Here is a 27,608-nt window from a genome sequence, read left to right on the forward strand (position 1 = left end):
TAAATCAGGCGGTGGTTGCGGTTATTAGTTAAACATGTGGCGAAATGATCTCGAATAACCAATGCAGTATGAGATGGAGCATTATCGCACTTTTTTGTTCAATAAGTTCAGACATAGTAAAAATCGAATCGAATCGAGAATTCACTTTTAGAGCCTCACAAAACAACGCGTATATCAAATGCTAATGAATATTTTGACGTGATATTTAGCATAGATGTTACTAACAGTACTACCAGAAAAAATTTAGCGGTTCGAAAAACACACGAAGTATAAATAAAAATTCACCTTTCAATTTGATCACAGTAGCACACGTACCACAAAAAACAATTAAGTTAATATATGCGTAAATCAAATGCAGTGTACTTAATAATTTACCTTCTTCAGAACGATAAATTATATGCCAAAAAGTAAGTAGTCCGATTAGTTGATTAAAATTGCTTTATACTTGTATGCAAGTATATATTATACTATATATAAAATATGAATATGTAAATTGGTTTTAAAAATAATCTATGTAATTCCTTAATTAAAAGGTTCGCAAAAAATCAAATATTAAAACAAATTTATTATTAAAATCTCATATATAAGTGAGACCCAATCCTGTCAGGGTTAAAGTAAATATATCGAAATTCACAAAACATTTACTTTAGTAAAATGTTTCATAAATGGCATCTTGGTTCCGAAAAATTTTGACAGTTTTTACTTTAGTTGAATATTACACAATTACGTATATTTCTATATACATACATATGTATACGTGTATATGTTTGAAATTAAATTACTTATTTGGAATTTAAGTTCAGTTGAGTATGGGTCTTCAAAAATTCGACAAGTCGAACAACCTGGGTAGCTTAGAAAAGTTTCATAGTATTGAGTCAAATCTTAAAAAAAGTCAGAAAATATAATGATGAGAGAATATACGTATTTGTTATTGAAATTTTTAGTTCGAAAAAAATTACTTACATTTTTTAATTATTTTAAACAAAAATTTATATTTATTGGAAGGAATTCCTCCAATGTGAATACACGAATTATTTTTATTTATTTTTCGACCACTGGCAATGCGGTAAACTTTTAAAACAGATATTAAAATTTACTGAATAAGTGCGTGTATTCTTTATAATGGATCGAATAAATTGAATTTTCCAAAAAATATGATATTCAACTTTTATTTCATTATTAAATTCAATTCTGTATTTCTAATTTTAAAATATGATTCTTTGTATGTATATATAATATTCTTCTTCTTTACTGGCGTAGACACCGCTTACGCGATTATAGCCGAGTTAACAACAGCGCGCCAGTCGTTTCTTCTTTTCGCTACGTGGCGCCAATTGGATATTCTAAGCGAAGCCAGGTCCTTCTTCACTTGGTCCTTCCAACAGAGTGGAGGTCTTCCTCTTTCTCTGCTTCCCCCGGCGGGTATTGCGTCGAATACTTTCAGAGCTGGAATGTTTTCGTCCATCTGGACAACATGACCAAGCCAGCGTAGCCGCTGCCTTTTAATTTGCTGAACTATGTCAATGTCGTCGTATATCTCGTACAGCTCATCGTTCCATTGAATACAATATTCGCCGTAGCCAACGCGCAAAGGACCATAAATCTTTGGCAGAACTTTTCTCTCGAAAACTCGCAACGTCGACTCATCGGTTGTTGTCATCGTCCATGCCTCGGCACCATATGGCAGGACGGGAATTATGAGCGACTTATAGAGTTTGGCTTTTGTTCCTCGAGAGAGGACTTTACTTTTCAATTGCCTACTTAGTGCGAAGTAGCACCAATTGGCAAGAGTTATCCTGCGTTGGATTTCCAGGCTGACAAACAATGTCAGCGGCTTATGCTGGTTCCCAAATATACGAAACTATCTACAACTTCAAAGTTATGACTGTCAACAGTGCGTGAAAGCCAAGTCGCGAGTGCGACGACTGTTTGTTTGATGACAGGAGATATTTCGTCTTGCCGTTGTTCACTGCCAGACCCATTTTCTGTGCTTCCTTGTCCAGTCTGGAGAAAGTAGAACTAACGGCGCGGCTGTTGAGGCCGATGTTATCAATATCATCGGCATACGCCAGCAGCTGTCCGCTCTTATAAAAGATTGTACCTGCTCGATTAAGTTCTGCAGCTCGAATTATTATTTATATATGTGTATATGTATATAATAGTTCCTGACATACCTTCCTGTACTGATCATGCCCTGAATATTTTTTCAACTTGAAACATTTAATTGTCATATCATGTTTTAACTAAAGATGACTTACTGTGATGGTTTGACGGCGTAGTTAAGTTTTTGTATATATAAAATATTTTCCGAATTTTTTAAGTTTTCGTTTAATACCAAAGATTTCGCAATGGTTCATAACCCTTTTGTTATAAACTGCCTATGTTTGTATGTATTTATTTATAAAAGTAAGCATTTGGCGTTTTTAAAAGTAAAATTCGTAAGAAATTTTGTGCAGCCTTGCCTCTTAATAAAGTGCGCTTGCATCAAAAATAGGTAAAATTAAGTCTATACTTGACCTAGGGCTTCTTCGTATAGTGATTTCAGACTTTCCAATTGGCTTTATACCGAACATATCGACGATGCTAGAATGAAATATAGTGGACGTGTTTTGCTTTATCATAAAGTGGATTAGCGCAACCCCATATCCACAATAAATGGGTTTCCAAGTTTTTGTTGACTTTTTCATTATATGTATTAAATAAATAAATAAATAGATTTCCAAGTTTTTGTTGACTTTTTCATTATATGTATTAAATTTAACGCATTTGGTAGAGTTTATACCATATTTCAGTTGATAAGGTTTTTTGTTAGAAAAGCCTCGAAGACGAAGTAAAATTCATATCCGGTTTCGCCGAATGATGAATGTTGAATTCTTACGCAGCGGTTTCATACTCTCGAGAAATAATAAACATTTAGATAAATTTAGTACACATGTTTCTTGGGACCCATGGGAAGTTGGTATTGCATACTGCTACGCCCACAAAATGCCATTAAGCGAAAACGAATAAACAAACATAGTTAAAAATGATAAATTGGTAAGGTCAAAATGTTCAATTATGTACACTTGATCTAAACCATTTTTTTCTTTAAATTATGTTCAACGTATACTGATCGTAATTTACTAAGAAAATATCATACTTACATATTAATTACAAAAATATTTTTATATAACTATATTTAAGGCTATGATGGTGCAGAATAATTACGGTGGCAAGTCCTGTAGTAATGAACATCAACAGGACCTGTCCAATGTTGAAATAGGTAATGTCGACGACAAACCCACTTACGCTTTGGAACATTTAGCCACTTTCAAAGTAAAGTATGAATCCGAGATATGTAATCCAAAAGAAAAGCTAAAGATTCTGATGAAGTTGGATGAGTCAGGAGCCATTTGGTCTCAGAAAATGTATATGTCCTTTAGTGGACAATGGCTGGTAATGTTGGACTCTGAAATGAAGGAAATTGAAAATTTCCCAGGTTCTCTGATAAAAGAACCAATGGCGTTCATCAGTGAGGACCCATTAGAGATTTACAATAATATTCTCGTATTTACAGTACCAGGCGTCTCTTTGGGAACGACAGAAATGCACTTTTTTCAGGTAATATTTTTCCTTGGTTTTAAAATTTTAACTTAATAGTATTATTCTAAATGAGTGTATTTATAAACACAGGTAACGAATGTGTCGTCAAAACATTTGGTTGAAGACTTGAAGCAATTGAGCACTGGCAAAACGGTGCTGATTGATCGAAATTTGACACCTGTCCAAGTATTTAAAGCCGAAAAACCCTCCCATAATGCTCGCGATCAATATGGTATTGCTACAGCTGCTGCAAAAATGGCTATACAAAAGAATGCTCATGATGCTGAGCAAAGCTTGCGTGACATTCAGGTCTTAAATCATTGTTTCGAAGATATCGAAAGATTTGTAGCACGTCTGCAATATGCTGCAGAGGCACTGCGCGAATTAGAATTACGTCATAATGATCACAACCCACATGGAGAGGGACTGCTAATATTACGGTCACGGCCACCCATTGAAAGCGAGTTTTATGATATTTTTGCAAAAGTTAAAATGGCCATAAATTATGTTGTTAAGCTAAATCATAATTTCTCTAACGGAACGAAACCGATTTCTGATTTATTCATTTCATTGCGAACCATTGTGAATGTTTGTAATGATGTACATGTTAGTGCTAATATACCAGAGAATGTTGTAAACCCTCTGCTGCGACGTGATACCATACAATTTTTATCTAGTTGTTTAAATACATCGGACTCTGATTTCTGGAGATATTTAGGAAAAAACTGGACTACAGCGAAGGAATATCATAAAGATCATAAAGGATCGTTCCATCCGATATTCTACGATGATTGGTCACCGGATTGGATAGTTGACGAAGAAGTTACATATGTAACACCGCCAAAACCTAATTCGCCGGTAACTCCACGGATTTTAGCAAGTAATGCCGTTTGGCTGTCACGTTTGCAATCAAGAAATGTGAAAATTGCAGAAGTGGTATATAATAGCAAAGCAAATAACGATAAAGAGTTGAATGCTTCAATTGGAGAATATCTTGAGGTAAATGTATATTTCGTGTTTATAAAAATACCTACCCATAAGTTTCAAATAAAATTATTATTAGGTTATAGATGATACACGTAACTGGTGGAAAGTCAGAAATTCAGTGGGCAACGTCGGTTATGTTCCGCATACAGTCCTTAAACCACATAACTTTGAAGGGCATTCCAATTACTCAATGAAGGATGCAGACTCAATTGCCTCATCTTTGCACGAAGCAGGTATGCATGCTTTTATTGTTTTAAAAAATATAATACTTGTATATGTTTATATTAACACCATGTCAAAAACATATGTTTATAAAAGAAAAAAATTACAACTATTTTTCTTTATTCTTTTAAAGAGGCAATCAATGTGAACCAAAGCAATGCGAACAACATATATCGAAATACACTCACTCCTTTTGTTGATGTAGCAGAACGCGAATCGATGACTTCTAATAATATAGCAAAATCTATGCCACGCTCTTACAGCATGCCAAATGTTCCGATTCCACCCCCTATGCCTCCTCCAACAGATAGTGAGACACCGACACCAAGTGGTACTCTCAAGCGTAATATGGCTGCTGCTGGCAGTTTAGCAGGTATTTACGAAAATTACCTACGCGGCCAGTATGGCTCTGTTTATTGCTAAGCCTAAATTAAAACAATTAAGGACGGGCTAAGTTCGGGTGCAACCGAACAATTTGTACTCTTGCAACTTACAAGAATTAAAGCCAGGGAAATACTTTATGGTGTAAAACCTCAACCTGAGGATCGAAATCCAAGCAATTTCATATATACATTTACTATATACGAGTATGACTCTCATACTATTAACGTGTCACATACATAGGATGTTCGAAAACCCTGATATTAGTTATATGGCGGGTAAGTCAAGTTTTCGCTCAAATTTATCTATTTTAGTTATGAGTAAAACACGATACTCACATATTGGCTGATATATGTATGTATGTATGCGGTATAAAGTATAAAGGTATATGAGGGCCAAAGGAAGTATTGGTCCAATTCAACCCATTTTTACAATACAGAATTTCAATTATATATCTCACACATTGACTCTATTTTTGATCAAAAGTCAACTATAGAAACTGGGGTCAAAATATTAGGTACTTAAGGGCCCAAACAGTTTTTGTTGGATATGAACACTTTTTGGTCATAAAGTGGCACACACTAAAGACATTATTCGTACAAAGTTGAATCCCGTTATATTAATTGCGTCTTCATTTGTGTACTGGAAAATAAAAGAATCTTGTTGAAATTAAAATTGTGCTATATGTGACATAGTAATATAAAAAGAATGCCACGTACCAAATTTTGTCGAAAATGGTCTGTCGGGTTCCGTGATATGCGATTGCGCCAAAAAGTGGGCAGTGCCGCGTCCATCGTCCAATGCCAGTCGTCGAATTTCCTTAAATATTTCAGAGTTTACCGTAAACTGTTCGTTGTGGTTTTCTATTAAATCGTTTATATTAATTGATACAAATGCGAAGTCGTAGTGATCTGGGGTTCCTGCAATCCATTTCAAAATTGTACCTATTTCGTTAAGGCCACGTTTTACCTTATTTCTCTTTAACTGTGATAAAAAATCCTCTATTAAGTTTAGTTCAAATTACGTTTCTAGGTAATCTGCGTGAGGGTATGAATGTTTAAGTTTGTCTTGTTGAAAGTGTATTTTTCTTCGTGCCATAATACGAGTATGATGTAATAAGTTAAATTTGTTATGTGGAATATGTCTCCAATAGTCTCGTATATTAGGATATTTGTTAAATCGGAATTTAATCTTATTACGTTCACCTATTACTTTTTCCTAAATTATTTTTCCTGGTATTGTTTTTTTCCTGCGTTTGTAATGGAAATTGAGCGTATTAGACTAAACTTGTTTGAGAGTATATGGTAAATTTCCATGACTAACTTTATTATAAAATACATCTGCTGGTTTGAAATTTGTGACTGAATGTATAGTCAAATTATTCTGTTGGGCAGCTTATATTATTGTTTCCTGATCACTTATTATTGAATGTTCTTCTTTTGTACATCGAGCTATCTCGATTAGGGTTAGTTTAACTTGTCCGTTTGTTGAATTATGTCTTGGGTAACACCAAAATATTTTGATTTTGAGTTTTTGCATCATAGATTTAAATTAAGGGGTAGAAAAATTTGGTTCGTTGTCAAAATTTTATTGTTTCCATCAGGAAAGGGTTTGCTCTAAATTTGTTCATCATTGTTAGTTTTATCGTCAGTGGATTTCAGAACAATTAATTTCGAGTATGCATCGATACAAGTAATAAATTTCAATTTGTGAGCATAACAAATATATGTATATGTAAATGTTGTGCCCCTTCTTTTTGCGGTATTGGAGCTGTTCCAATTGGAATTAATTTCGAGTGAAATTCATATTTGCTTTTATTAAAACTAAAAAAGTTTTTAACAGTTTCTTCATTTCAAGCCAGCAATATAATTTTTGTATTTGCTTACTATTTTCATTACAATTACGATGTGCCCTATTTTGTGTAATGATTAAACATTGCTATTTCTTATTTGTAACGTCCATCACAAATAATTTGGTATAGAGGACTTTGTTTTGAAAGGTTTCTTTAAGGGGTTATTGTATTTCCTACAAGTCTTCTACTGTACAAATTAGGTTGAAAGAAATAGTTATTAAATTTGATAAAGTATCATATTTAATTTAAATGCAAAGTTTCTTAGTTGTTCATGAATAGTAAAATTATTTTTATAAAGCAAGATTTGTTGCTTAAATTGATTCAGTGGTTTCGCAGTTTCTGACATTAAACAATTATCACAACTTTCAGCAGAATGAATCGTCTCTAGGCCTGATGAATCGTCAATTGAATTGTTTAATAGTAGCCTTGTTAAGGCATCTGCTACTATGTTCATTTTTCCGGGCATGTAAAATATTTTTGGTGCGAATTCTTCGATTATAACATGCCATCTTTTCATTTTTACATTGGGATTTCTTGGTGACACAGCAAAAGATAAAGGTTGATGATTGATAAAAATTTCTAAGTTTTACACGCCGTAATTATAGTTGCGGAAACTTTTTAATGCCCATTCAATGGCATAAAGTTCTTATAGCAGAACTTGGTTCAGTTTTATTAAGTGTTTCAGAAATAGGTTTATCATTTTGTGATAACACTGCATCTATTGCTATATTTTTTTGTGAAATCTGGTCGAATAACTCAGTTTTGTTTATAAGCAACTGTTTTTAGTTTTTAAATGCTGAAATTTCATCTCTGTCTAAGTTTATTTCAAATTTCTTTGACATGTGGTGTGAAATATGGCCACTTTCGCGAGATAATAATGTTGTTGAGGGTTTTACATTTGCTACATTATCTTGAATAAATTTTCGATAGTAACCTGTCATGCCTACAAAGCTTCGGAGATGTCGTATTGTTTCAATTCAAAATTTGTTTAAATTTTTTTGGGATCAGTTTTTATTATATTTTTTGCAACATTGTAATGTTAAAACTCTCTAAGCAATAGAGAAATAGGGTTATATATGTATATAAGCTAGAGGACCCGCCCACGTTTTACTGTGGCTGATACATAGGTAGTACTACTGATACCATCTATGTATATGATTTCTATTAGTTAGATTATAATATAATCGCATTTTTGGTGAAGCAACAAAAATGAATCAAAAAGTATTTCGTGCGTTAAGAAAGAATTGGTTTTTGGGGTAAAAATACTATTGAATTTTCGCTGTGCATCAGTGAAATCAATCGAGTCCAATCGATTGTCAGCCTGGTGGACTGCATATTAAGAAACGGTGGAAAGACAAAATAATCGGCTGGTAAGGTTATGGCATCAGTCTTGCAATGCTTCGAAAAGATTTCTGTATATCTCAAATTTTAATAGACCTTTTTATCAACACTTTAGTTATGCCGCTATTTTTTTTATGCCAGATCTTTTGCAATTTTAAATTGCCTGTCAAGATACCCCCTCCAATAGTTAGCAGGTATGAAAAAAATGTTATAGCTACCCATAGATGTCTTGAATCACCCAATTTATTACTTAAGAACGAACAACTCTGTCCACGTTATGAAAACTTTACTTTGGCATCGTTTTGTTTATTGTACGTTTACACCAATTTAAGGTTTGAATATTGGATACTGCGATGGTGGCGCAATCTATCGGTCAAACATTCCAAAATTAGCAATTAATTACAAATGAAAAATTAATTAAAAATAATAATTTTCCAGTGGACCAAATTGTGAATCTAAACCATTCTCGAATATCCTTGAACACACACAAACAATTTCATCAAAATCGGTCCAGCCGTTTAGGAGCAGTTCAATTACAAACACACGGTCAGAAGATTTATATATACATATGTACATATAAAGATGATCAGGGTGACGAAAAAACTTGAAATCCGGTTGACTGTCTGTCCGTTCATCCGTGCAAGCTGTAACCAGAGTAAATATTGAGATAACATGATGAAACTTGGTATGTGGGTTTCTAAGTACAAAAAAACTATGAGTTCGTCGTTAACAAAAAACCTATAAAGTGCCATAACTAAGCACTAAATTAAGATATAAAACTGTAATCTTTGAGCAAACAATTTTGTAAAAGTAGACGTGACCCCGCCCTCTAATAAGTTTAATATACGTATCTCCTAAACTACTAAAGCTACAACAACCAAATTTGCTCATGCAAATGCTATCCGAACTCTTACCTACAGTATGAAAATAGATGAAATCGAAAGATAACCCCGCTAACTCTCCTAAAACGGTACTGTTCAAAACTACTAAAGGCACTATAAACCAATAATTAATTACGCGAAAGACAATAAATTTTACCACCGAGATGATATGAGAGAGCTTTATGGGAGCCGGTGTGAAAATTGGACGATGGGCGTGGCACGGCCCACATTTTGGTGAAATCACATAGCTCGAGGCTGGAAAGACCGATTTCGATTAAATTTACAACATAACATCAAAAATGGGCGAAATCGGACTACAACCCCGCCTACTTTCTATATAAAAAAATTTAAACTCCACTTGATTCTTTTACTTTCCGGTACACAAATCAATAACTAATTGATATAATGGGATACAATTTTGCACAAATGATTTCTTTAAAATATGCCCCACAATGACTAAAAAATATGCCACCCAATGGTTGTACAAATCCAACCAAAACGGTTCAAGCCCCTAAGTACCGAATATGTGGACCCCAGTATCGATAGTTGACTTTTGATCAAAAATATGGTCTATGTATGAGATCTACAATTGAAATATTGAGATAATCCTGTCATCGCATTAGAAACTCTGTGCGTCAAAAATGAGTAAAAATCAGTTCAATATTTCTCTGAGCCCCCATATACCTAATAAAAGGATTCGAACTTCCGAGTAATTTATGCTAAATATATTGGCCGATATTTGAGTTATCTCAATGAAAATTTCAGAACATGTTTTACTCATAATACTTTTTGCATAAAATATGTATATACAACTAGGCAAAAACTATATGAGGTACCGTAATGAAATCCAGGGAGCATTTTTTTAGTATGTGTATTATAATAGTTAATAGATAAAATTGGGTCGATACTACTCCAACTCACATATACTACAAATAATGATTTTCGTTTCTCTGACAAATCTTATGACGAATTTGTCGGTCAGTGTATAAGTTATATGGAATATGCCGTTTTACATCTTAATGCATTTCCCTGGCGTTGATTGTTGCAAGTTGCATGAGAATAAAATGTTCGGTCATACCCGAACTTAGCCCTTTCTTACATGTTTAATTTAATTTTATGCTCATCTAAACTTTGAAAATACTAAAAATACTATGTCCCTATAGATATGACAAAGTTTTCCAATATAGTCCTTAAAATGTTGTCCATTGCTCGTTGGAATATTTCAGGAGCATTTTTCAAACCAAACGGCATTCTTAAAAATTCATATTTCCCATTGTTTACTCATAATGGCGTTTTTTCAACATCTTAATTTTTCATTAAGATTTGATGGAAGCACGATTCTAAGTCGAGTGTTAAAGAATAACTTGACTTCCCTTAATTTGATAAAATTATATTAAAATCTGGTAATGAGTACCATCCGCAATAGTGATTTCATTAATTTTTTTTTTAATCGACAACCAACTAAGTTTACTTGTACCATCATCATTAATTCCCTTCTTAAGGACAATCCAGATAGGTGAATTGTACGAACTCTTGCTTGCTCTGACAATTCTATTATCCAAAAGTTTTTGACTTCTTCATTAAAGAAATTGTTTTAGTCAATTGGTATGGATATTGTTTACTCCAAACAGGTGAGTCTGTTGTTATACGAATTTCAGCTCTTAAAACTGTTCGAAATGGTAAAATGGTATTTATTTTTGAATGAATATTATTAAATTAAGAAAATAGTAAATTGTTTAATATATTACTTTATTCAACTTCCTTTCGTTTTCATTTCCTTTTTTATTTTCATCACCTTTTTGTAAATGAACTCTCAATCAACTCTTCTAAATTTAAAGAAATGTAATGTCTTCGGCTGGCGCAGTAGAACGTTTTTGTTCCACAATTTTAATATTTTCTTTTTGATATTGCCGTTAATTTAGGCGGCTGGCGCTATAGATATTTTTTATTTTTCAATTTGATTTTTATTTTTAATATTTCCGGTACATATTTTCTTCGACTGACGCTTTATGATTTGTTTGTTAAAGTATATTCATTTACTTTTTTAGTTTATCATTAAAATTAATAAAGTAAATATATATGTCCTTTTTTATGGATTAATAGTCCTTTTTCGAAGTAAATTTTTAAAAGATTGCAACCTACTAAGATATTTGTTTGTAGATTCTCTATTTTATAGAAGCATTCTTTAATATTGAATATTTCTGCCTCTTATTAATTAGTTATGGAAGTGAATCCGTTAATAGTTTCTATTATTTTATTTATTGTTAACTCCTTTCGATTCTCTATTATATTTGGTGTTCAGTAACATTTAGTTGCACCGGTGACTAACATTTGCCTCTTGTATGGTGATATAGGGTAGATTGGGCGCTCGTCAAAAACATCACATTAATTATTAGGTTATTAACCCTTTAAACCTTAGGGTTTGGTTGGAGACTAAACTGTTCGCTGTAATTTGCACATTTATCGCCTTGTTGTTGTCTCGAAAAAGTATTACTAAATTATGTCCATTCCTTTGTTGGTAAGAAATAGGACCAATCTATTCGTCCATAGGATCGGGACTTTTGAAGTTCATATTGGGATTCCTATTGAAACCTCGATTGAAATTTGTGTTGGGGTTTGTTGTGATTGAATCGTAAATTATTTTGTTGGTTTATATTTCTTGTATTATTTTCTCTTTGATTCCTAGTGAATTGTAGAGAGAAATTAGTTCCATTTCTTAAGCCTTTGCTAATGCTTTTTTAATATAAGACAAAGGTGCATTGAGACCAGTTATAAATACTATATATAAATTATAAATACTCTTAATGCATTTTGTCTATTTTTGTTGTTCAGTTCATTTGTCATTGTGGTCTTGGAACCGTAGGTCATGTTGGCTTCATTTATTAGTAACGTAAGTTTTCGATTAACCTAGTTATAGTAATCAATTAAAGTCATTGAACTTTGTCGCAAAACACTAACCTCTAATATTTGCGGCTCCTCGTATTCGTATATACTGTATAAACTCATGGTGTTGTTTGCAACTTATCGCCAACTAACTATAATTCCCTGTGAATTCTGGCAGGGATTTTATTATCTCTCGGTTGCGAATTCAGTAATCCCATTTGTTTGTGTTAAGTTATTTAATGTTTGTTTGAGAGTATTTAGTATTTCTTCTTTCAAATTTGCTTTATTCTGCTGTAAGCCTAGCTATCTATTCCTCACTATTATGGTTTCTTACTATAAGTTATAAACCTAGCTATCAGTTCTTCACTAGTTTAGTTTCTTACTGCCATTTTATTGAATTGTTTGCTTAAACTGTACAGGTTTTCAAAAAGAATTTTGTTACTGTTTGTTTTATATATTTTTTAATAGTGTTATAAATTAAACCTTATTCAAAAGGATAATTCAACATTTGAAATTTTTTTAATTTTTAATATATATACATACTTATATATTTAATATATATAATATTTATCTATTAATATTTTACCTTTTACATTTGTAGTTTTTAGCCTTTTCGCACTGGTTTCTATCTTTTTCGTACGTCGATCTTAATTTATTCCTCAATATCTAGGCCGTCCCCATTAACGTTATTCCTCTTGGCCCCAATACACTTGTGCCAACGTTTTTTCCAATCCTCGATGTCAAAGTCAATTTCCAGAATGTTCAAGTCAATTTCCGGAACATCCTTCAAAATGCTTAGCTATTACCGTTTAATGTAATCCATTGGAAGTTACACGGAGCTAAATCAGGCGAATACGCTAGTTGCGACCCGATATTGGTTGAAAATTTGACGAAAACCTCACGAAGAATCAATTCAGTATGCGACGACGCACAACCAAGAACTCTCGGCCCGTAATTCCGACCTTTTTTTACGAATATCTTCGCGCAAATGACGCGTAACACTTAAATTGCATTCCTTGTTGACAGTCTGGACGGTTGGAAGGAATTTGGAATGCACCACAACTCGATAATCGAAGAAAACTGTCAACATAACCCCGATTGTTGATCTGCCTTGACTTGATCGTATGTTTCTGGGTCATAACCATAGATCCAAGACTAATCGCCGAATGCCAAACTTTCAAAATGGTTTTCATTGATCCTTCCGATATTCCAACGATGCTAGTAAGATCTCGCCAGTGGATTCTCAAGCACCAATTCTCATTATTTTACGTGTTGATCATCAGTTGATATTGATGGCCGTCCTGGATGTGGTTCGTCGAATATTCTTTGAATAATTTCTCTCGTTCTCGACCTTCTTTGAATAATTTGTATCAATCAAAAACACTTGTTCGCGACAAGCAATTATCACCGAAGGCCTTTACCAACATTCTGAACATTTCGGCTCCAGAAATTTGATTCCGCAACTAAAATTTAATGGAACTTTTGTGTTGAATAATTTCACTCATCGTGAAAATCGCCGAATGCACTTTGTGTACGAAAGACAAGTGTGTACTAAACATTAATGATTATTATGCCTGACATTTGGCAGAGATGTCACTGACAGTCACACTAGAAATAAAATATTTCGACGAATGGGTTTTCGTGCGAAATTTAAATTATTTAAGTCCAAAAAATTTTTGCCTACAGTACTATATTGCCGTTAATTTAAGTAAAAGAGCTGTCACTTTGTAAATCGCGTTTTTTATATATAATACTAAAGTGCGCTTATTCGCAACTTAAATAAATATGAAGTCTTAGTCAGCCGCGGATAAAGCGCATTGTGTGGTCTGCAGATGCAGTTAATTGTTTACATTTGCCGTTAGCCAGCTGTGTCAAGGCTCGGGTTAACTTACATACCAAATTTTCTAACTTCCGCTTGTCTTTTGCCGTATATATAAGTAGATCAATCAATTAAATGACTTATTAAAATATTGCAAATAGTGCACTTTATAATTTAATGCCGAAAATATGTGAAACCGGTAATCGAATTATTCCAGTTTCCATATACCACTTATTTTGTTTTGGTTATTCTAATAGACTTTATACTGAATATATCAGGGCATCGTAACCGACATAGTGATTTCAGAAATTCCAGCTAAGCTTAAACCTCCTATGTTGGTCAATATGTAGGATGTTTTATTGAAAATAAGTGCAGAAGTTTTCTTAAACAAAAATTTAAAGCTTGTATAAACAGAAATGTTCTAAACCTCATATCATATTATACTACTTATTTATGTAGTTTATTAGACTGATACTTGTATAACATTTTAAACACGGCGAAAAAATTAGAAACAAACAAAGTAACTCCTTTACAAGATACCAAATTTGTTTGTATTCATTCTGTCTTTCGAAATATCGCATGTTGAATTGTTGAGCATCATTTTTTTGTATAAAGGTTCGCAAAATCTGCCACGAGCAAAGCTTTTTATACTCTCGCAACAAAGTTGCTAAGGAGAGTATTATAGTTTTGTTCACATAACGGTTGTTTGTAAGTCCTAAAACTAAAAGAGTCAGATATAGGGTTATATATACCAAAGTGATCAGGGTGACGAGTAGAGTTGAAATCCGGATGTCTGTCTGTCCGTCCGTCTGTCCGTCCGTCCGTACAAGCTGTAACTTGAGTGAAAATTGAGATATCATTATGAAACTTGGTACACGTATTTCTTGGCTCCATAAGAAGGTTAAGTTCGAAGATGGGTAAAATCGGCCCACTGCCACGACCACAAAATGGCGAAAACCGAAAATCTATAATCAAATTTGGCACAAAGGATCGCATTAGAGAGGGGCATATTTGGACGTAAGCTTTTTGGAAAAGTGGGCGTGGCTCCGCCCCCTGCTAAGTTTTTTGTACATATCTCGGAAACTACTATAGCTATGTCAACCAAACTCTATGGAGTCGTTTCCTTCAGGAATTTCCATATACAGTTCAAAAATGAAAAAAATCGGATAACAACCACGCCCACCTCCCATACAAAGGTTATGTTGAAAATCACTTTAAGTGCGTTAACCGACTAACAAAAAACGTCAGAAACACTAAATTTTACGGAAGAAATGGAAGAAGGAAGCTGCACCCAGGCTTTTTTAAAAATTGAAAAAGGGCGTGGCGTCGCCCACTTATGGACCAAAAACCATATCTCGGGAACTACTATACCGATTTCAATGAAATTCGGTATGTAATATTTTCTTAACACCCTGATGACATGTACGAAATATGGGTGCAATCGGTTCACAACCACGCCTTCTTCCAATATAACGCTAATTTAAATTCCATCTGATGCCTTCTCTGTATAATATATATGTACATTAGGAACCAATGATGATAGCGGAATAAAACTTTACACAAATACGGTATTTGAAAAATATGTAAATGACGCATAATGAAATCTCGATTATCAGTTTATCATCATAAAATGTTCGGTGACACCCGAACTTAGCTCTTCCTTACTTGTTAATATTAAGGTTTACGAACATCTGAACAGCGGGTGGTGGAGAACTTCTATTTTCAAGAATATTCTGATAAGTTAGAGTACGTTCAAAGAGTTCTGTTTTTACCTTTAAGAAAGACCTTAGTATATTTCCTGACTTTTAATTTAATTTTTTCGCTTCATTTGATTTTTCATATTCAAACTGTACTAGCTCTTAATACTTACATAAGTAACGTTAAATCTATTATCTCTTATACGTTCTGTTATAAATTTTAACTGAAAATAGCTTTGATAACGATATATTTACTTATAGGTTTACTCAATCATAATTTAAATATACATTACACAATGTCTAAGTTCTAAGTGCTATGCGAATATTAATATTTGATTTTTACTATATACGGAAGCTATGAGAGCTCGCAATGACACTGAGGCCAATGACGAGCTATTTTTGCTGCAAGGGTCAATTAATGAGGAATTGAGAAATACACTATATCAGAGAGAACGACGCAAGGATTTAGAAATATTAACAACGCCTAATATATACATAAACCAGTATTCGTCACCCAAGGAAGTAGAGGAATGGCTGCGTGCTAAAGGTTTCCCAAATAGCATTGTATCCAAGTTGTGCAAATTAAATGGGGAGGAATTATTTGCATTATCACCCCATGTTATCGAGGGATATTTTGGCCAAAAAGAGAGTAGACGTTTAATTTCTCAAATAGTACTTCAGAAGAACATCTGTGAAGTGAGTTAGACAAATCAATTTCTTGTTTATGCGATTTTAAATGTCCATTATATCCTTTTTTTATAGTATAAAACAGTTCGTTCTTCCGAGCTATCGGCGAAATTGGCGAAAGCCCGTCAAAAAGCGGACCAACAACGCAACGATCCAAATGAAGTATTCTAATTAGAAGGATTGTTTTATACATTTTCCGGCGTTTAACCCTTTCGGGGCTTCTTTTTTGTTTTTGGTTTTAAAAATCTATTTTTTAGTTTTTTTATAAACTTAATCCCACTTTATGAATAATCAAAACTAATTTTTTAACATTTAAAGGAAAAAAGAATAAAATATATAAGTTTTTAATTCAGTTTTAAAATTGTTGTTTTTATTGGATTAAAATTATATTTTTTAACCTTTATGTGTTAGGGATTGTAAACTTACGTTGGCGGTCGGAAGTCTACATTTGTAGCAATTACGAATTTGTATAGAAAACTATGTCAACATATGAACAAAAACACTGGCACGAAGAGTTTTATACTCGAATGCATATTTATTATATAATATACTAGCTGTTACCCTGTGTTTTTCGCTACACCTAAATCGACTAAAACTGTTAAGAGTTTTTACTTTATGTTTTATTTATTGTTGTAAAACTGTTACTTATTTATAAAACATTTATAAAACATATTGGTATACAACATTTTTGGTTTTTCCACCTGGCGCGTAAATGAATAAGCACCTTGGTGTTCCCACTCTCAAGCATGCGACGAACAATTGGCCGTGGGAGAAGCACGGTTCTTCCAAATTGACGCCGCACACTTGAAACGTTTGCCCTTGCGATTTTTTGATGGTCATCGCAAAGCCAAGACGTACTGGGAACTGCAAGCGCTTAAATTCAAACGGCATGTCCGTTGGAATCATGGGAATGCGTGGTAAGAGTACAACTTCGCCTGCTGCCTTGCCATTTAGTATTGTTGCTTCAATCAAATTTGGCCACAATTTTTTGACTGAAAGTCTTGTGCCATTACACAAAGTCGGTGGCTTCAGATTTCGTAGAAGTATAATGGGTCAACCGACTTTCAGAACCGAACGATGCGGTGGCAGACCGGGGGGATCCAAAGAATTCAAGAATTCAGTTGGATAATTGACTACTTCATCTTGATTCAAAACGCTATCAATCGATGTATATGTTGTAGCTTCTCCTGTCAGTTTTTCTTGAATGGCAAAATTGGTTTCGTTGACGTGTACATTTTTCGGTGCCAATATTGCGCGTCCACTTAAATAATCGTGGCGTTGATAGTGTTGAACAATATTCGAAAATACACTTTCAATCAATTCTTCTTTCGATTGTAAAAGTGTACAAAGGTTGTTCGGCAATGTGATCAAACCGGTATCATCGATTGGTATTTTGCCTTCGCCAATGTCCAACAACTGCTTCGAAAACGCCGCTGCGGATCGATAATTTTGCAATTGGACTCGCATGTAGATGGTAAGAGTCAGCCTTTGAACATGTCTCCACAAAACTGACGATTTTAAACATGCGTTTATTTCGTCGGCAGGAGTTGATCGAGGAATGATTGACAAAGTTTGCCGAAAATCGTCGGATAATAAGACTAATGCTCCGCCAAAAAGTTGTTGCTTTTTTCGTAAATCTTGCATTGTTCTATTGAATGCTTCTAATGACTTTTTGTTAACCATTGGGCACTCATCCCATAGAACTATTCCAGCTCCTCGCAAAACTTTTGCCATTGTTGAATTCCTCGATATGTTGCCGTTGGTGTTTCAACGACTTGGATGTTCAACGGTAATGTCAACGCAGAATGTGCTGTTCGGCCGCCATCAAGTAGAGTAGCAGCGATGCCTGACGAAGCAATTGCCAGCGCAATTTTCTGCTGTGACCGTATAGTAGCAAGAATCAAAGAGATCAGAAACGTTTTCCCTGTACCACCGGGCGCATCCAGAAAGTAGAATCCACCGGCGTTATTGTCAACCGCTCGTATAATCTTATCATAAGCATTTTTCTGCTGAATATTCAATTTGGTAATGTTAGCTTGTATGAAAGCACGCAATTCATTGCAATCGTATTGTTGTTCACGTTGAAGCTCATGGTCAATGACTGGGCGCAGTAATGCCAAGTTGCGCTAATGCCTTATTCGCAATTGTAAGGCACAGATCTTCAACCAATATCAAAGCAGAATTATACATTTGTAATGTATATAGCAAGTCTGCGTCCGATGCTCGATTACGCGCCAAAATTAATAAGTCCTCGGTCATGCAGTCTTTGTACTTATTCCACAGTTCTTGCGGATTTCACGGAAGGCATGTAGATATTATTATGGCGAATAGTACGCGTATTTGTTTTGGATGAGATGTGAGTGATGCGTCATGAAGTGCGGTGTCCCAATGCATATCATCTTCTAACAAATGCAATCGCTGACATGCTTCACGATACGTCGCACACAACTGACCGTCAACAGTTTTCAAATCATCAAATGATCTTGGTCCGCGCACGTTGACTAATAGCAGACGCAAATAGAAACATTCGGCGTTGTTCGGATGGATGGTGTAAATGCGTCTTATGGCATCGGTTTTACGGACATTTGGATAACCGTCAACACGCTCTCCTTGCTTTCGCCGTTGAAATGTTTTCGATGATGGATTCCAATTGAAATATTGTGGTATTTCGGAATATAGCAATGTTCTTGCAATTTCATCGTTTTCACACAACTCGAAAAAGGTAGTTAGTGTTGTCCCCGGTGGTCGTGCTAGAGTATGCATATTTGAAGTACATAAATAAAAATGGAAAAATTAACCTAAAACTACATCTTAAACTATGTATTTTGCCCTCACACGCATATGCAATAAGACCCACCAACAGTGTGATGTAAAACCAACAGTTTATTTGCAAACCGCATGAAAGCACTTACGAAACAATAACAATACTCACTTGCTTTGTGTGTGTTGCACGGTCAGCAGAAAAACACAAAATCGGTTCGAATAAATGTAGCAAATCGATGTGATTAAATCTGGAAAAAACACACAATGTTGAAACACTTTTTTTTTACACACACCGCGCATTTTCAAGCGACAATCGAACCGCATGGCATCACATACGAAACAACAACAATACTCACTTGCTTTGTGTTGTACGCAGAATGTTAATCACGTTGAAATCTGAGAAAAATACACACAATGTTGAAATATTTTTTTTGATACACTCAGTGCAGCGGAACACTTACGTTCTGTATGTCTTGTCTGCTTGACAGTCATCCATAGAAAGAACGAATGACAGGCAAAAACGATCAACATGCGATGTCAATGTTTTTTATTAATTGTAAACATCCGCCAGTTGTTTCTGTTTATTAGTAAAAGGCATTTGACAGGACTGCCAATCTTGCGCGGCAAAACATTATTTCATGAGAATTTGTATAGGCGGGATGTAACATTTTTTTGTTTTTTTTTTTTTTGCAAAACGTGCAATGTTACACACATTATATTTCTTATGTGCACCCTCCAAACAGACCCCAATCACCCCTGAAAATTTCATTGAAATCGGGCAAGCCGTCTAGGAGGAGTATGCGAACAGGAAGTTTTGCCACTTAATTTTATATACAGTACCTGTCCAATAAATTACGAACGAACAAAAAAATTATCCGGAGTTCTAACGTTAATCATTAATAAAAACATAAATACATATTTGGCGTATTTAAAAAAAAAATTATTTTTTATATGCTCTATACATTAAACTTAAATTATCATATTTTTGTATTGAATCATATTCAATATTATTAAATTATATTGAAAATATTAAATTTTTGTTTTCGTTCGTAATTTATTGGACAAGTACTGTATAGTTAAGTTGAAAATGTTTAAATATCATTCATGGTACAACATTTACCCAAAGTATATGTTGTGGCATGTGTATCACATACAGGTTTTTTACACCAACTGCAAATCTTGCATGTGGTTTTACGCTTTCCATCTTCACAATTTTGACAACGAACAGGGTGCATAGGTTGAAATTCGTTTGAAAAATCAGGCAAGTGGTTCGCAATAGTGCCGGAAACAGCAGAACTACCGTGTGCCATTTCAATAGCCAGGCGTGTTGGAGCATTGCCTAATACCCTTGGATTTTCAGAGCGCTGTTCTATTGCTGGCATGAAAAGCTGTTTTGCAAGGCATCGCAGGAACTTTCGTCGTTTGTCTGTTTGTTGGATATGGTCGTTGGTTTCCGAATATATAATAAATCCGGCTAGAGCGCTTATATCTAGCATGTTAAAAAACATTGCTAAAGGCCAACGCGAAGTTTTCCGTTTAGTGGAATATACAGGAAGCATTTTGTCCATTGCATCGACGCCTCCTTTGGTAGCGTTGTAGTCAAGGATATACTGTGGCTTGTTTTTCTCCTCAGGTACAATAGCATTTGTCAAGGGCGTACTGGAAAGTAGTATAACAGCTTTTCCCTTTTTTGGCACTTAAGATACCAACGCAAATTTTGATTCGAGAAAACCAAAAATTGTTGACTGTTCTGCTCGTTTGCGGTCTGCTTTCATTTCATTTGGCACAAATGTTTTGTTTTGACGAACAGTACCAAAAAGAGAGAGCCCTTTCGACATCAAATGCCTAGCCAGATTCAATGAAGTAAAAAAGTTATCACAGATTATGGTTCTTCCGGTGTTTTGCCGAGGGTAAACCAGGAGGAGGATGGAGTCATCTGTAAAAGTTCACGCAAGTGAGGAAAGTTCTCTGATCGCCATTCACTTGGGAGTGGCCAGAAACGATTCTTTTACACATGGCTCTAGCAGCTCACTACTTCCGGTCTTTGATCAAGTATCCTCTGGGTAGCCTAAGAACATCCGTTCGAAGGCGAGCTAATGTGAGAAGGCGAAACATCCCTTACATAGGGTTGTGCGCTGGGTTTGGGACCCGCCACGTAAAAAGCTCACCCCAATGAAAAACCAACAGCAGCCTCGGATGAGAGACCTCCCTTTTGATGACGACCATGGCAAACGAAATAAGGACTACGATTTGAGGGCATGCACCTGGAATGTCCGGACCCTTAATTGGCAAGGTGCCGCTGCCCAGCTGGTTGATGTCCTCGCAAAAATAAAGGCTGACATCACCGCCGTCCAAGAAATGCGATGGACGGGACAAGGACAGAGACGAGTAGGTCCTTGTGACATTTACTACAGTGGCCATATAAAGAAGCGCAAGTTTGGTGTTGGATTCGTGGTGGGAGAGAGACTCCGTCGCCGAGTACTATCATTCACTCCGGTGAATGAACGTTTAGCCACAATCCGCATCAAAGCGAGGTTCTTCAACATATCGCTGATCTGCGCCCACGCCCCGACGGAAGAGAAGGACGATGTGACCAAAGATGTCTTTTATGAGTGCTTGGAGCGCACTTATGAGAGCTGCCTCCGCCACGATGTCAAAATCGTGCTTGGCGACTTTAACGCCAGGGTGAGTAATGAAGGTATCTTTGGCACTACGGTCGGTACATTCAGTCTCCACGACGAAACATCCCCAAATGGGTTGAGGCTGATCGACTTCGCCGGGGCCTGAAATATGCTCATCTGTGGTCCTAGATTCCAGCATAAGAAGATTCATCAAGCTATCTGGCTGTCTCCGGATCGAAAAACTACCAACCAGATCGATCATGTTGTAATAGACGGAAGACACGTCTCCAGTGTTTTAGATGTGCGTGCGCTCCGAGGTCCTACATCGATTCGGACCACTATCTTGTTGCAGCCAAGATTCGCACCCGCCTCTGTGCAGCAAAAAACGCACGCCAACAAACACAAGGAAGGTTTGACGTCGAGAAGCTGCAATCACAACAGACAGCCGAACGATTTTCTACTCGGCTGGCACTCCTGCTCTCTGAGAGCACTGGTCAACAACTCGGTATAAGGGAACTGTGGGACGGCATTTCAAACTCCTTACGTACAGCTGCAACCGAAACCATTAGTTTTCGGAAAGTGCAAAAGAACAGCTGGTACGATGAGGAGTGCCGTGTCGCAGCGGAGAGAAAACAGGCTGCCTACCTCGCAACGTTACGATCGACCACAACACGTGCTGGATGGGATAGATACCGAGAGTTGAAGAGGGAAGCGAGACGCATTTTTAGACAGAAGAAGAAAGAGGCCGAAATGCGTGAGTATGAAGAGCTTGATAAGCTGGCTGACAAGGGTAATGCTCGAAAATTCTACGGAAAAATGCGGCGGCTTACAGAAGGTTTCAAGACCGGAGCATACTCTTGTAGAACCCCCAAAGGTGATCTAGTGACCGATGCCTAGAGCATACTTACATTATTGAGGGAACACTTCTCCAGCCTGCTGAATGGCAGTGAATGCACAACGCCAGGAGAAGGCGAACCCGATTCTCCAATCGACGACGATAGAGCAGACGTTCCATTGCCCGACCATGAAGAAGTTCGAATAGCAATTGCCCGCCTGAAGAACAACAAAGCGGTGGGTGCCGACGGATTGCCGGCCGAGCTATTCAAATACGGCGGCGAAGAACTGATAAGGAGCATGCATCAGCTTCTTTGTAAGATATGGTCGGACGAAAGCATGCCCAACGATTGGAATTTAAGTGTGCTATGCCCAATCCATAAAAAAGGAGACCCCACAATCTGCGCCAACTACCGTGGGATTAGCCTCCTCAACATCGCATATAAGGTTCTATCGAGCATATTGTGTGAATGATTAAAGCCCACCGTCAACAAACTGATTGGACCTTATCAGTGTGGCTTCAGACCTGGCAAATCAACAACCGACCAGATATTCACCATGCGCCAAATCTTGGAAAAGACCCGTGAAAAGAGAATCGACACACACCACCTCTTCGTCGATTTCAAAGCTGCTTTCGACAGCACGAGATGGAGCTGCCTTTATGCCGCGATGTCTGAATTTGGTATCCCCGCAAAACTAATACGGCTGTGTAAACTGACGTTGAGTAACACCAAAAGCTCCGTCAGGATCGGGAAGGACCTCTCCGAGAGAAGGTACCATCTTCTATAAGAGTGTACAGCTGCTGGCGTATGCCGAGGATATTGATATCATCGGCCTCAACACCCGCGCCGTTAGTTCTGCTTTCTCCAGGCTGGACATGGAAGCACAGAAAATGGGTCTGGCAGTGAACGAGGGCAAAACGAAATATCTCCTGTCATCAAACAAACAGTCGTCGCACTCGCGACTTGGCTCTCACGTCACTGTTGACAACGTCCGGTGTGTTTTACGTGGGCACCTGCTGACGACAGCCTTACTCCACGGCGCTCAAAAGCATAGCGGATCAAATCAATGCGTTGATCAGCGCCCTGAGAATGCAAAGCATTTTCAGTACCAATTGGCAGTGTGGAATGGACACACTAACCACCTTGGTAGGGTTCGAGGCCCATATAAAACCTCTGCCGTGCTTTGGATCCGGCACCCGGTTGCAATGCAACTCCACATTCAACTGACAAAGTCAGTTCTTCCCGCGATTTGGGTTTTAACCACAACCACCACGATACTCCCCGAGGGGCCAGTCCGCACGAGCAGGTTGGAGCGAACTCCAGGGCTCCTCCTCCCGTGGTACCAGAATTAAGTCTCCGGTCAGACCTCGTAGCCGAAACTACTACCAGTTGAGCTTCCATACGGCTCTGGACTGGTGGCCAGGGTTGGACCCCATACACACATCCCTAACACACCCCAATCATACAGAAACTAACCCTAACTTCCAGCTAACCGCCTTCGCCGCTTAAATAATTCACGCGCAAACGACCCTAACTGTTCGGTATTCCGACTAGTGGAGATCACACCACTAACATCTAATCGTCCATCCGTCCAGCTAATCCCCATACCACCCAGATCCCTAATGTCCGAGTACATCGGGCACTCCGCAATTAAATGCGACCAGTTTTCTAAAACTGCCCCACAAAAACACCCCGACGTATCCGATAGGTGCCTCTGATGCAGAGGCAGAAAACCCAGACTCAGACAAAATCTGAAGTCTGGGTTATCCTCAGCGAACCCAACGTCCCGAATGTACTCGTACGTCACTCGGCCGTTAGGACTATTGTCCCAACGTTCTTGCCACCTACATCTAACCCTATCATCTAGGAGCCTCTTGCTCCTAGATATCCTCCCTCTCCACATCATCGTCAGAAATCCAGTCATTCCGCAGCAATGACACACTCAAGCCCCTTCTTAACCTGAATGCAACAGCACGCTGTATGACAATCAGGTCAAGAGGGGTGCACTCTAACAAGACCTGCATCGCATCCGTAGAGACGGTGCGACATACAGGCAAACAAGCAAGCATCATGCAACGCTGGATTGAGAGGAGTTTTGAGACCCCCAGACAGTCGTGGCTGTCTCCCCACCATACAGGGGCTCCATAAGTGGCACAGGCCACAAACAAGCCACGATATATGGTGCGAACAGCACGACGTCCGAGACCCCAATCGCTCCTCAAAATCCGTCGTATTTTGCCTACAGTTGCCTGCAGTCGCTCCTTTACACTCACCAAGTGTGGAGTAAAACACATCCTTTCACTCATGGTCAGTCCCAGATATTTGACTTGCGTCACATATCTGATGCTGACCCCGTTCACACGGACAATCGGTGGACGACCCGATGACAATCTACCTTTCAGCAGCATTGCCACCGTTTTGTCCATCGATATGTCGACCCCCACTCCTAAACCCCAAGAATTAACGATCTCTAAGAGATCTCCTCCCGCCCGTTCTAGCTCAGACCTCGAGCGACCTTCGACCATAAGAAGAAGGTCGTCCGCATACGCACAACATTTACAGAGTGGCTCGAGCTGCCCAAGCAGAGTGTCCATCATAAGGTTCCAAATATATGGACCACAGATGGAACCCTGCGGGCAGCCTCGATCAACTCCGATCTCCACACTCCCATTCATGCCGACAAGAGAGGCCTTTCTGTCCGAAAAATAACTCCGCCAAAGAGAAATTTCCGGACAGCCAAGCTCCTCCAGCCGTTGCACCACTCGATCCCAGCTAAGGTTATCAAACGCCCCCTTGAAGTCAACAAATATGCCGAGGACATATTTGTTGACATTCTCCCTAACGACACTCTGAACATAGAACCACGCATCCTCTATACTGCGTCCTTTCCTGAACCCAAACTGCCTATCCGACCACATACTCCGCGTTAGCTCCTGAAGCCGTTCCACCATGACCCTTTCCAGCACTTTTCCAAGTACTGGAAGGAGACTGATGCCCCGATAAGATCGAGGATCGCTCCTGACCTTATCAGGGGACTTCAGGTAATGCGCTTTGCAGCCGCCACATGGCTGACTGCCCCACCCCCAACAACAACAGCTCCCCATGGAAGAGCCCGCGTTCCCTCTTTATTGCCACTCGCGACACGAGTGACAACTTTCCCAGCGCCCTCCTTTGCGACGCCCACTCCTTTGCCCACCGTACTAGACGGATGGGCAACGCTCCCACTACCGCTACTTCCCTCGTTACGCGACGACCCCGTACGCGCAGCCGCTTTCACGGTGGTGGCCCCTAAGGAACTCCCACCACAACACCCGCTCCCTCCCTGGACACCCCCTACGTTACGCGGCGACCCCGCACGCGCAACCACCTTCTCAGCGGAGGCCACGTTGGCACTCCCGCCACAACTCCCGCTCCCTCCCTCTGTACCCCCTACGTTACGCGGCGACCCAGCACGCGCAACCACCTTCTCGACGGAGGCCACGGTGGCACTCCCGCCACAGCTCTCGCTCCCTCCCTCGCTTCCGTTCTCCTTACGCGGCGACCCCAAACGCGCCTTACTCCGCGGTGGAGATTTTACCGCTCCCGTCGTTTCCCCCTCGCCGCCCGACGTGGAGTCATCCACGACTGTGGAAGCGGCGGATTCTCCGCTTCCAGCGAGGGCCTTCGTCCTCCTCTTCCGTCCAGGAGGTATCTCGCTTCCCAACTAACCCTTCAGTCGGACTGATCCGCTGGCGCTCCCCCTGCGGGTACGGTCCCCCTGTGGGTACGGGGGGACCCCTCCGGGTTCGAGGGGAAACCGAATATACCCGCGGTAAGGCATGCCTGTCGTAAGAGGCGACTAAAATCCTGGCCACCAGTCCAGGGCTGTATGGAGGCTCAACTGGTCGTAGTTTCGGCTACAAGGTCAATACCAAAGACTTTAACCTGGTACCACGGGGAGCAGTAGCCCCTGGAGTTCGCTCCAGTCTGCTCGTGGGTTTGGCCCTTTGTGGAGATTCGTGGTGGCTGTGGTTAAAACCCAAATCGCGGGAAGAACTGACTTGTCAGTCGAATGTGGAGTTGCATTGCAACCGGGTGCCGGACCCAAAGTACGGCAGAGGTTTTAGATGGGCCTCGAGCCCTACCAAGGTGGTTAGTGTGTCCTTACCGCACTGCCAATTGGTACTGAAAATCCTTACCCAATTTTCAGGGCGCTGATCGACGCATTGTATTGATCCGTTGTGCTTTTGAGCACCGTGGAGTTAAGCTTTACATAAGCAGGATCCCACGTAAAACACAATTGACAGTTGATCCGCTGGCGTACCACTAGCGTAGACGGTTCACGGACAGGAAGACTCTGGAGCAGCTGCTCTCCAGGTACGTGCGTCTGTACGCGCTGAAAAGTGCAACCCACGCAAGGGCCCGCTCAATAACAGCGACCACCCAAGCGGTCGATTATGGCGTGCTCGCGGTGGCACAGCCCACAACCCCAACCAGTGGTCGGACTAAGGCCACTCAATTGGCCGCCGGCCGGACAAAGTCCCCGTAACGTCCGAGAGTCGACCGATGTGGCGCTGTACCGAATCGCACCGTGGGCTTAAACGGTAACGCTGTTACGACCGTTAGTCCTTACAGGAGTCGCAATCTCCAACGCTGGACAGACGCTTGCACCCTTAGGGCAATCCTGTCCAGACTCTTCTTGACACCGAACCACTAACCGCCAGATGCTCAGCACAGAACTACTGGCAGGCAGTCCAGTCAGCAAGAGTGCCAACAACACGGAGCCACACTGGAACCGTGCGCGTCACTGTTGACAGTCATAACTGCGAAGTTGTAGATAATTTCGTCTATCTTGGAACCAGCGTAAACACCACCAACAATGTCAGCCTGGAAATCCAACGCAGGATTGCTCTTGCCAACAGGTGCTACTTCGGACTGAGTAAGAAATTGAAAAGTAAAGTCCTCTCTCGACGAACAAAAGCTAAACTCTATAAGTCGCTCTATAATTCCCGTCCTGCTATATGGTGCAGAGGCTTGGGCGATGACAGCAACCGATGAGTCGACGTTGCGAGTTTTC

At 38.7% G+C, this 27,608-nt stretch overlaps 2 protein-coding genes across 4 annotated transcripts in view; both read left to right on the forward strand.

Moving 5' to 3' along the window:
- The window catches only part of LOC120772027 (epidermal growth factor receptor kinase substrate 8-like protein 1), a 38,890-nt gene extending 22,284 nt beyond the window's left edge, over positions 1-16,606 (forward strand). For all 3 annotated transcript variants that reach the window (XM_040100414.1, XM_040100398.1, XM_040100406.1), the window contains exons 2-7: positions 3,184-3,600; positions 3,673-4,581; positions 4,646-4,802; positions 4,925-5,164; positions 16,001-16,341; positions 16,408-16,606. In XM_040100414.1, coding sequence (XP_039956348.1) covers positions 3,187-3,600; positions 3,673-4,581; positions 4,646-4,802; positions 4,925-5,164; positions 16,001-16,341; positions 16,408-16,503 — 2,157 coding nt within the window. In that variant the 5' untranslated portion in view covers positions 3,184-3,186 and the 3' untranslated portion in view covers positions 16,504-16,606. The remainder of the gene's footprint in view (positions 1-3,183; positions 3,601-3,672; positions 4,582-4,645; positions 4,803-4,924; positions 5,165-16,000; positions 16,342-16,407) is intronic.
- An 8,990-nt stretch (positions 16,607-25,596) lies between these two features.
- Positions 25,597-26,259, forward strand: LOC120766719 (extensin-like). Its single transcript, XM_040092366.1, has one exon. The coding sequence runs from the start codon at positions 25,597-25,599 to the stop codon at positions 26,257-26,259; it is 663 nt and encodes a 220-aa protein (XP_039948300.1).
- Positions 26,260-27,608: the final 1,349 nt, after the last annotated feature.

The sequence above is a fragment of the Bactrocera tryoni genome, chromosome 1, assembly GCF_016617805.1.
Source record: "Bactrocera tryoni isolate S06 chromosome 1, CSIRO_BtryS06_freeze2, whole genome shotgun sequence".
In the NCBI taxonomy this organism is placed as follows: Eukaryota; Metazoa; Arthropoda; class Insecta; order Diptera; family Tephritidae; genus Bactrocera; species Bactrocera tryoni.